The sequence below is a fragment of the Taudactylus pleione genome, unplaced genomic scaffold, assembly GCF_031769625.1.
Source record: "Taudactylus pleione unplaced genomic scaffold, aTauple2 ptg003505l, whole genome shotgun sequence".
NCBI lineage: Eukaryota > Metazoa > Chordata > Amphibia > Anura > Myobatrachidae > Taudactylus > Taudactylus pleione.
In genome coordinates, this window is record NW_028287850.1 from 62,332 (window position 1) to 74,389 (window position 12,058).

At 49.2% G+C, this 12,058-nt stretch overlaps 1 protein-coding gene across 2 annotated transcripts in view; it reads right to left on the bottom strand.

The window, feature by feature from the left end:
* CUNH1orf141 (chromosome unknown C1orf141 homolog) overlaps positions 1 to 12,058 on the bottom strand; it is a 75,565-nt gene that overhangs the window by 38,206 nt on the left and 25,301 nt on the right. For both annotated transcript variants that reach the window (XM_088466553.1, XM_088466551.1), the window contains 2 exons: positions 6,049 to 6,182; positions 3,510 to 3,598 (listed from right to left, as the gene is read on the bottom strand). In XM_088466553.1, the coding sequence (XP_088322679.1) occupies positions 3,510 to 3,598; positions 6,049 to 6,182 (223 nt within the window). The remainder of the gene's footprint in view (positions 1 to 3,509; positions 3,599 to 6,048; positions 6,183 to 12,058) is intronic.

A 12,058-nucleotide genomic window follows, 5' to 3' on the forward strand; every position in this document is an offset into this window, starting at 1 on the left:
TCATCCAACAGCATCCTTGGTACCTAGTACGCCCCATCTATCATGAGCAGACTTTCTAATCTCCAACTACCATCTATTTCCTGTGCTCCTCATATAAATGGGCGCTATCGTACAACAGCAGGCGCAGAACGTAATATAAAGGCATCAGCGCTATGGAGCCATCATATTGTAGCCTTGGAAATTACTTTCTATGCCCTGAGCTGTGGCCCTGATTCAGAGCCGGACGCTCTGATAGAGCGCTCGCTCTGAATCAGGGCTGGTCTCCTGGCCGTTCGCATAGCTGTGGGTGACCACCCACAGCTATAGCGAGCGGCCAGGAAGATGGTCGCGATGGTCAAGACCATCGCGACCATCGGGCTTGCGACGAGACCCTTGTGGTAGGGTCTCGTTGCCGCAAGCCCCAGAGAGATTTCGGCTCTAACAGAGCCGGAATCTCTCCACTGACATCACTTGTGATGTCAGTGGGGCCGGCCCCAAACGGTAGGCGTTCACATGGGAACGCCTCCGTTTGGGCAGCCACCCCCCCGGGCCGCCCACCAAAGGGGGCGTGCTGTCACTCAACATCGACAGCACGCCCCCTTTGGAGTGAGACCCGTAGCAATGGTTTGCCCGGCGCTAGCCGGGTCTCGCGCATGCGCACGACGGAGCCGGCTTCATCATGCGCATGCGCTCTGGGCCACCATCGACACGGTTGCGGGCGCTCAGCGCTTGCGACCGGGTCTGAATCAGGCCCTGTGTTCTGACCAGCAGCCCAAGTGTCCATAATAATTTTTACTTCATATTGTTCAAGCTGTACGAGCATGAAGATTATGGATGATAAAAGCACCGCTGCCCCAGGAATTGGTTTCCCCCGCCCCGTGCGCGTTTGACCTTCCTTTGAAAAACAAATTATTATAAGATACAAAACGTACCGGAAACCACAAGATTTCAAAATGTATATTTCTTAGTTATCACGTTACCGAGCGACCCAAGACTGAACAGAGGATGCGTGACTGATACCGTATCTATAGAGCGCACAGACTATGCTCTTATCTCAGCCTGAGAAAGGAAGTATCATCTTATGCCAGGAAATCTGCCCTATAACTAAACTGCACAAATAATTAATCCCCTAAAAGCTGCTCCTCGTGTTAATTTACACCTGCGTGCTGATCCGCCTCCCACCGTGCGTGGCAGAGATTTTGGTTTGCAGCATTATAGATCTATAACCTGAACCAAGTGGCACTGAAAGGGTTAACGGTCATATTCATAGATGGGACAAGGAGAAGATATTAGTTCTGTGCCTATCGTTATCAATAGACATATTAGAATATTTGCACTAATATCTTACTCAAGACATTAATAAAATGTAATCTTACTTAAATAGCGCATTAATAACGCTAGCGATGAGTTCCATCATTCCAGCATATGTTCCGGTTTCCACGATGGATCTCATTACTTCTAGACTGTGGCGACATCGGGGGTTGCCCATCCACTAGGCGATTATACCTAGCGATGGAGCGATAATGATGGTCGTTATCGCTCCATCGCTTGGTAATCGCCTGCAAATTGGGCAGTAAAAGGTTAAAAACGACCAGCGATGCGCGCGTCCGCTGGTCGTTTTTAACATCAATCATCGCTTGAATATGACGGTCGACCTGATGACCGCCGTCAGGTTGCCATGTTCGGGGATGACTGATCTGCATACACTGAACGTCTGAACGTTCAGTGTATGCAGGTCACCCCGAGGGAGATGACGGCGTCATAATCGTGCCGTCGTCCCCGCGCATCGTTAAATGGATGGGAAGCTTAAGGGGCCCATTTATCAATAATCATAGACTAAATGCGATCGGTGCGCCATACTCCGGCCGCCATATCTAAAAGGAGCCCATTCCTGCAATGTACTCGGAGTGAAGTGACTGCATCAGTGGTCTCTTCCTTATCGGGACTCCTACGTGGTCTATTGACCACGGATGTGTGGTGGCCATTGCCCCTGCGAAGCGTAGCCCATAGGCCAAACTCCGGAATGCATTGCAGCCCTAATAGAAACCTATGGGGGTTGCGGCAGCTGTCGGAAATGGTGGGACCGCGGCATATAACGGAGATATCTGCCGCAATCCATCTATACTACATCTGGGGGATAGTTAATATTTGTGGGTATCCATCAAAAACGGGTGTTTTCGGGGAATATGGCGCAAATATTTAATGATAAATGGGCCGCATAATGTTTCGTTCGCTGGACGCACTCTTCTCGCTAGCTCGTGTAATAATGTGTGCGCAATTACTGCCAGTATGTAGATGTATGTACTGTAATACATTGTATATATTCTTACATGATGCCAAGCAGGGTGGCCTATGCTGCTACTGCAATGTTCCTTTGTTCCGTAGCGGTTGCATCCGTACGCATTCCGAGACCATCCCGCTATGTTGTATCCCATCAGGACAGAGAGGTGGGGACCAGGTTGCATGTGGCGACCATGATGAGCTAAGAGCTGCGCAGTCACTATGAGACCAGGAGGGATTAAAGCGGGGAAGTGGCACTCCAGATGGGTCACATGCTGGGCGTAACGTGGTCAGTGCCGCCACGGGGTAACGCCTCTGGTTGGACTACATGTGGGGCTACAGAAAAGCTCTGTGAACTTTGTGCACCTGCCAAAACAAGACATTAAGGGGAAGATTTATCAAAGCTTGGAGAGAGATAAAGTACCAACCAATCAGCTCCCAATTGTCACATTAAAGGTTTGAAAAATGTCAATTAAAATGTGATTGGTACTTTATCTCTCTTCACTTTCTCTCTAACTGGATAAATCTCCCCCTAAGTTTAGTTCCTACCATATGAGAGGGAAGAGCACAGCAGCCGTCCCCGGGACAAAGATGCCAGTTTTAGGAGTGTGTAGTCAGAGCCGTAGAGAGCCCGGCCGGGCCCTGGTAAAGGAGGGGGCATGGCCTAATCGCAGGATAAGTGGCGCTAAGCAGGGGGGGGCGCAATCAGTGTGATCGCCCCCCCCCACAGCCATAGGACACTGCTTCGGCTGCTGCAGCAGCCGCGAGCAGTCTCGCACTGCAGCCCAGCACAAGCTGTGTGCTGAGCTGCTGTGGGGGTGGGGGGGCGACGCCGGACAAACTGTACCCGCCCCCCCCCCTCTCTGCGCCCATTTGTGTAGTTTGCAGCGTAGTGAACTCCTGGTACTGTCGGATTTATGTCACGGTTTTGTGCTTTTATAGAATACATAGGTGCCCCTTTCTCCCACTAGCTGCCTGGGAGATTTATGTAACCTACGTTGAAGTACCAGGATGCCAGGAGCAATGCAAGGTCTGACCTACGGGCTGATGGGTCGGCTGGCAAGGGCTCGAGAACTAAACATTCCTCCAGTAGCCACAAACATTTACTCAGTAAGAAATATAAATAACATTTGTTGGAGCTATACTGAGAGTATATCCAAAGCTCTGCCTCCAGCAGCCTCAGGGTTTATTGAGCCTCTCGCTTGGCTTTTGTCAGGTGTAAATTACAGATGGTAGAAATAGGGATTTACCTTCCCCGTCAGAATCCGGAACAGGGCAGAGGAGGGCGGCAGTGGACGGCCGTATACCTGACTGGGCACTGGCATCGCTGCTTGGTTTTCTGAAAGAATTATTGAAGGCAAAGGTAAATGGAAGACATATGGCAGTACCCATACCAGGCTAAGGGCAGACCTATCTCTAACCTCCCCCCCCCCAGAGGTAATGCTTGGCCACCATCCACCCTGGCATACACATGGGCACAATCAGCTGTGTAGTCAACACTGCATTAGGCTCTGTTTGATCTAATGATATCACAGAGGCTCCATCACTGCTGACGTGGTATAGTAATGTGTGTGTGTGTGTGGGGTGGGGGGGCTCAACACCTTCCATTAATACTATTAACTTCTCTGTCTCCTAACGAAATAAAAAATGAGTGTATGATAAATATGTTTCTGACCTTTGTGAGAAGGAGAATCCAGTCACATGTATAAAGTGTATGTATAGAATTCTGGGCTCTCGCACCCCCTCTCTCCCCTGTATAACAAGGCATACAGCCAGGATTGCTGTAAGTTTTAAACTTTTTTTACTTTGTTTAAACAAAGTTGCTACTCTCTGCAAAACAGTTACACTTTAGGGGGCCTATTTATCAAGAGGCTCCTTTCCCCAGCGAGAGGGCTACAATGATATTGTCACTTATCGTGGTTATTAAAAAAAAACCCTGTATCGCCACAATGTATCAAAACAATGTAGCTGAGGCAGCCGGAGGATACATTTGCTCTAATAGAGAGGCCTTGCCACTGTGACATGTGAATGCATCATAGCGATGTACAGTATGTAATGATTAGCGCGGCCAGTCCTGATCGTCACTACAAAACTGGCTGGCCAGGGCCGGATTAAGTGCCACATGGCCCCCGGAAGCTGAAAATGATCAAGGGCTTATTGTGAGAAGTGGAGGAGGTGTTAATGGTGCTGTGTGGGTGTGGCCAGTGCTGTGTGGGTGTAGCCAGTGCTGTCTGGGTGTGGCCAGTGCCGTGTGGGCGTGGCCACCTCCCCACACACTATCAGCCCCATTGTCTCCCTAAATACATTAAAGTAGAAAAAATGTAAACATTTTGTGAGGAAAATTGAAATACAAATGTAATATTAATGATTTATGGCCCTTCATTCACCCCCAAATTATCCCAGCCCCGTGAGGGAAAGTGCAGTGAAATATACATGTACTTTCCAATACCGTTAGACATAATATGAATTGGGGGCACTGCTGTCTGGCATAATATGGTCGTAGTAAGTGAGGCGACAGAGTTGGGGGTATTAGTCGGGATATGGGAGGAGCTTGAGGGGCGGATGATGATGGCACTGTGGATTGATGGCATGAAAATAGTGCTTGAAACGGCCGTCGTTGAAGAATATAAGTTACTGTTAATAAATAAATACAATTATACACTACATATTTGCAGACTGTTTCCCTGTCACCAAGTTAACCCCTTCACGACTATCACTAACGTCTCCTACCCTTGGCACTGGCCTGCACCCGCTAACAGCGAGAGACACTTTGCTATGCCTCAATAGGGTGAATGGAATCTACAAACCGAACATGATGTGAGACGTGTTACCACAGGGCCGCAACTAGGTGGGGGCTAGAGGTGCACGTGCACCGGGTGCCGCAATGCAGGGGGTGAAAAAGGGCTGACTCACGTTGGCTTGGGGGCTGCAAATTCAGAAAACAGCCATCCAAAAATGGCCACCGCCAAGGAGGAGACAGATGCTAGAGGTCCTTACTGAACCTCTAGTGTCTGTCTCCTCCTTGGCGACGGCCATTTTTGGATGGCCATTTTCAGCAGATTCCATGCGGACTAGCCGTCCGCATGGACTCTGCTGGAAACGGCCATCCAAAAATGGCCACCGCCAAGGAGGAGACAGACACTAGAGGTCCTACTGGACCTCTAGTGTCTGTTAGGCCAGTGCAAGTGCCGGGAGAAGATGCTGAAAGCTGCATCTTAGTCCCGTCAAACCCCCTGGCAACGAGCATAAACCCCATGGCAACAAGCATAAACCCCATAGCAACGAGCATAAACGTCATAGTAACGAGCATGAAACCCCCTGGCAATGAGTATAAAACCCCCTGGCAGAGAGCATGAAACTCCCCGGCAACGAGCATGGGACCCCCTGGCAACGAGCATAAAACCCCTAATAATGAGCAGGTAATTTTAAAGTAATTAGAAGCCTTACTGTGGGGTATAAAATGGTGTCGGGCAAATATGTAATTGCCACTTTGGTAATAGGCATTACAGTGTGTGGAACAATGTGTAATAGGCATTACGGTGTGTGGAATAATCTAAGTCACTATACCAGGGTCGTCTGACTAGTACACTGCCTTATGGAGGAGCAAGGACAAAATCCAGGTACAGGAAGGGAGGGGGTGCAAAATTGCTGTCTTGCACCGGGTGACAGATATCCTAGTTTCGGCCCTGGTTACCATGACATCTCTATAACGTGTGTAATATGTGTATTATCTGCCTCCTACGGTGATTATAATATCACTGATACACATCCTGCAGGAAGACGCTTCACCTTGAGGACAAATGCGAATTCCTCTGCCTTTCAAAAAGTTTTCCGCCGCTGCCCTGACGAGTCTCCGGTTCAAAATCGAAGGAGAGGGGGACGCTCAGGGCCGGGATCCTCTGCATGTAGCTCAGGTGACATTTCTAGAACAAAACAAACATTCACGCGTCAGACCTGCCCTGTGGTTGGATTCTTTGGTCGGGCGGAACAATAGCGACTCGTACAACAGCTTGTGTGTAATGCACAAAGTCAATAAGGGCTCGTGGACCCACTCCAGGTGTGTTTATAGAAATGTTTTATTACAGACTTATCAAACATGACAAGGTTTAGTGGGGTAAGGATTAGTACATACAGGAGAAAGCGGAGGGAGGGGGACATCTCAAATTGCGATTACAAGCGGAAGCTGTGACCTCGGCACTTCTATAAAGTGTAACATAAGAACATTCGGACAAATAACATGCAGTCGCTTATTACCCCTTGTACGCACTTCACAACTTTGCGCCGACTTAATCGCCATGACCTGATCATGTCAAGATCTACGCCCAATTTCCTGCCCTTGGGACGGCCGCCAGAAAATCAAACTGCGCCAAGTTTTACAGATGCCCAGTAAAATGTGCACGGTAAATATTTGGGGACCCCCCTGTTCATTTACTTAAATACCCAATTAATTATGACCCCCATCGACGCTACCACAGAGGTGGATTTGACGTATAGCCTGCGCCCTGCGCTCCCTCTTACAAAGGAGGGAACTCAGATCCTGTAAAACTACATCTTGTATTTGCATGTTAGTGCAAAAGTATACACACCCGTGCGCGAAATCCGTGCGCAGCAACAAGTAACTCTGACCTGCCCAAACCCATCCCACTGTATGGTGCAAACTTTTGCACACCACAGATGCCACCATCTTGGCTGGAAAATCCTCGCACGTAGCTGTAAACTTCGGATCATTTTTTGCAAAAGTATTCACATCACATGACAAAATGGCTGATGACTCTGACACCCAGGTACATGATGGGCAGCATCCTGGTGATGGTCGTCTGCACTGGGTGCAGGTGACAAGCACAGTGCATTTGGGGGGAGACGTATCCGGCCCTCTGAGAGTGGAGAAATTAAAAAGTTTCCATAGCAACCAATCAGCTTTCAGCTAGCATTTCATATTCCATAAAATGATAGGTGGAAGCTAATTGGTTGCTATGGGCAACTTCTTCACTCTTTAGAAGGCTTAATCCATGCTCTGATTTGTCCACACTACTATACCTCTGCGCACACCTACATCCTGCTTTTGGGAGCTGTCAAATATTGTGCTTGATTTATCTGTAATATAATGAGCAGACATGGAACACACAACATCAACTTTAGGACAGCGCCTTCACTAATTTTAGCTTATTCATTTCCCACCGACATTATTAACCTGGTACATTTGTCCTGGCTGCCAGGAAGTGGGACATAAATCCCGCACAATGCCAGGAGGTACAGCCGAGCAGAGGGTGCCAGCGGCAGTACACAGGTGTGTTTATGGAGAGTGCTTGGGGAGCTGGGAGTTCCTGTAAGAACTTATTCGCAGCAATAGATCCTTAAAGAATAGCACATGTGCAGAAGCTAAGAGGTGGAAAAGATTAATTTTGGGGCTTTTCTGCAGTCTACAGCTGGGATAATATAGGGTGGGACAGAACAGGGCAGTGACTTACAGCTGGGATAACATAGGGTGGGACAGAACAGGGCAGTGACTTACAGCTGGGATAATATAGGGTGGGACAGAACAGGACAGTGACTTACAGCTGGGATAACATAGGGTGGGACAGAACAGGACAGTGACTTACAGCTGGGATAACATAGGGTGGGACAGAACAGGGCAGTGACTTACAGCTGGGATAGTATAGGGTGGGACAGAACAGGGCAGTGACTTACAGCTGGGATAGTATAGGGTGGGATAGAACAGGGCAGTGACTTACAGCTGGGATAATATAGGGTGGGACAGAACAGGGCAGTGACTTACAGCTGGGATAATATAGGGTGGGACAGAACAGGGCAGTGACTTACAGCTGGGATAATATAGGGTGGGACAGAACAGGGCAGTGACTTACAGCTGGGATACTATAGGGTGGGACAGAACAGGGCAGTGACTTACAGCTGGGATAATATAGGGTGGGACAGAACAGGGCAGTGACTTACAGCTGGGATAATATAGGGAGGGACAGAACAGGGCAGTGACTTACAGCTGGGATAATATAGGGTGGGACAGAACAGGGCAGTGACTTACAGCTGGAATAATATAGGTTGGGACAGAACAGGGCAGTGACTTACAGCTGGGATAATATAGGGTGGGACAGAACAGGGCAGTGACTTACAGCTGGGATAATATAGGGTGGGACAGAACAGGGCAGTACTTACAGCTGGGATAATATAGGGTGGGACAGAACAGGGCAGTGACTTACAGCTGGGATAATATAGGATGGGACAGGACAGGGCAGTGACTTACAGCTGGGATACTATAGGGTGGGACAGAATAGGCAAGTGACTTACAGCTGGGATAATATAGGGTGGGACAGAACAGGGCAGTGACTTACAGCTGGGATAATATAGGGTTGGACAGAACAGGGCAGTGACTTACAGCTGGGATAATATAGGGTGGGACAGAACAGGGCAGTACTTACGGCTGGGATAATATAGGGTGGGACAGAACAGGGCAGTGACTTACAGCTGGGATAATATAGGGTGGGACAGGACAGGGCAGTGACTTACAGCTGGGATAATATAGGGTGGGACAGAACAGGGCAGTAACTTACAGCTGGGATAACATAGGGTGGGACAGAACAGGGCAGTGACTTACAGCTGGGATAACATAGGGTGGGACAGAACAGGACAGTGACTTACAGCTGGGATAATATAGGTTGGGACAGAACAGGGTAGTGACTTACAGCTGGGATAATATAGGGTGGGACAGAACAGGACAGTACTTACAGCTGGGATAATATAGGGTGGGACAGAACAGGGCAGTGACTTACAGCTGGGATAATATAGGGTGGGACAGAACAGGGCAGTACTTACGGCTGGGATAATATAGGGTGGGACAGAACAGGGCAGTGACTTACAGCTGGGATAATATAGGGTGGGACAGGACAGGGCAGTGACTTACAGCTGGGATACTATAGGGTGGGACAGAATAGGCAAGTGACTTACAGCTGGGATAATATAGGGTGGGACAGAACAGGGCAGTGACTTACAGCTGGGATAATATAGGGTGGGACAGAACAGGGCAGTGACTTACAGCTGGGATAATATAGGGTGGGACAGAACAGGGCAGTACTTACGGCTGGGATAATATAGGGTGGGACAGAACAGGGCAGTGACTTACAGCTGGGATAATATAGGGTGGGACAGAACAGGGCAGTGACTTACAGCTGGGATAATATAGGGTGGGACAGGACAGGGCAGTGACTTACAGCTGGGATAATATAGGGTGGGACAGAGCAGGGCAGTAACTTACAGCTGGGATAACATAGGGTGGGACAGAACAGGGCAGTGACTTACAGCTGGGATAATATAGGGTGGGACAGAACAGGGTAGTGACTTACAGCTGGGATAATATAGGGTGGGACAGAACAGGACAGTACTTACAGCTGGGATAATATAGGGTGGGACAGAACAGGGCAGTGACTTACAGCTGGGATAATATAGGGTGGGACAGAACAGGGTAGTGACTTACAGCTGGGATAATATAGGGTGGGACAGAACAGGACAGTACTTACAGCTGGGATAATATAGGGTGGGACAGAACAGGGCAGTGACTTACAGCTGGGATAATATAGGGTGGGACAGAACAGGACAGTGACTTACAGCTGGGATAATATAGGGTGGGACAGAACAGGGTAGTGACTTACAGCTGGGATAATATAGGGTGGGACAGAACAGGACAGTACTTACAGCTGGGATAATATAGGGTGGGACAGAACAGGGCAGTGACTTACAGCTGGGATAATATAGGGTGGGACAGAACAGGGCAGTGACTTACAGCTGGGATAACATAGGGTGGGACAGAACAGGGCAGTGACTTACAGCTGGGATAATATAGGGTGGGACAGAACAGGGCAGTGACTTACAGCTGGGATAATATAGGGTGGGACAGAACAGGACAGTACTTACAGCTGGGATAACATAGGGTGGGACAGAACAGGGCAGTAACTTACAGCTGGGATAACATAGGGTGGGACAGAACAGGGCAGTGACTTACAGCTGGGATAACATAGGGTGGGACAGAACAGGACAGTGACTTACAGCTGGGATAACATAGGGTGGGACAGAACAGGACAGTGACTTACAGCTGGGATACTATAGGGTGGGACAGAACAGGACAGTACTTACAGCTGGGATAATATAGGGTGGGACAGAACAGGACAGTACTTACAGCTGTCTAATAAGGTTTGCAAACAAAGAACTTTTGATTTATTAGAATCAAAGGAACATAATTATTCTGCAATAGAGGAATAGTACTGTATATCTCTGGATACAACACGTTTAGAGGTTGATTAAGAAATAGTAATAGCTTCTGTCTCAGAGCCTGATTCATTAACGGTCGCTATTGTGATTACGCACACAGATGGCCGATTATTGCGCAGTGCCACATGCATCGCAATGTGCGCGCAAAGGCATCGCTGTGATCTCAAGGCCTGATTCAGACCCGCTTCCTAGATGCATTCGCACGCAGCCAAAGTATGCAAATCCCGCGCTCGCAAGGCAAGGCATAAGCACGCTCACACTGTCTTGCCGTGCAATCGCGGTATGTATCTAGACGCCCACCAGCCTGACACAAGACGCCCATTTTCCCTTAGTAACACACGTCATCTCCAGGAAGTGTATGAAACAATCGGTAACATCGCGTAACATCGGACATACGCAGCACTTGTGGCTGACCATACCCTACCGCAAGCACTGCGAGTGCTTCAGTGTGTAAGTCAGCCATGTGACGTGTACTATGACGCTGCGTCTAAATTATGCACGCCTCTGAAACTGCGTTATGACGCTCAGGCACGCTTGCGTTCACACCACCACACCCGTTTCCATCGACCATTCCGTCACCACCCACAAAAGGCTCGTCCTGTCCCTCATTCTAGCGTGGCGGCTATGCGCTGCGAGCGAACGCTTCGCAATCGCACGGACTAGTTTGCGCACGCGTACTGCGTCTTATACACATGTGCACATTGCCAATATCGGCTGGCTACGTGCGAATGCAGCCTAGCGAACGGGTCTGAATCAGGCCCTCAATGCGATCTCAGAGACCACACAGAACCATCGCAGAGTGATTGACAGGAAGTGAGCATTTGGGGGTGTTAATGGGTGGGGTCGTCGAAATGCAGGCATGCCGGTGCATTTCAACGCCATTGCATTTTTGGTACCCAGCGTATGGCGGTTATAAGTGTCAATAATAAAGATGGCGGCTGTGGATGGAAAATCAGTGGGCGGCAGGCCGGCCATCTGCAAGAATCCGGGCGGATATCTGGCATAGATGGGTGGATGCCCGCTTTGGCATCAGTCAGTGAGGAGGCTGGTACGGAAAAGTCTCCGCAGACGCATCCTATGCAGGCGGCCCTGAGTGTGTAATTACACTGGATAAGTGTGTAATATTCCACAGCCGGGTGTAAAGTACGGCGAATGTGAGACAGAGCAATTTCCAGGTGACAGACACAACCATTTCCTCATGGTCTGCGCAGGGGGATAACATAAGCGATGTCTGACATGGGGATTCCCCTGTGCTAGGCACAATTAGGCAAACTATAGTGTTACCAGCACTGTACATTCAATCAGTGACACATGGGGGCCTGATACAGAGGTGCACGCAATGCGCACGACTTGCCGATGTTTACGTAAATGAGCAACTATCTGCCACTACCCAAGCACGTAAAGTCCTGAAAGCTCCTACGATGCACGCCGTACACAGAGACGGTATCTCAGGGGCGTATCATGAGAGTGTCGCGGGCGCGTTCTCAGACGCACAGCTGCAGTCACAGAGGCCACTTTCAGA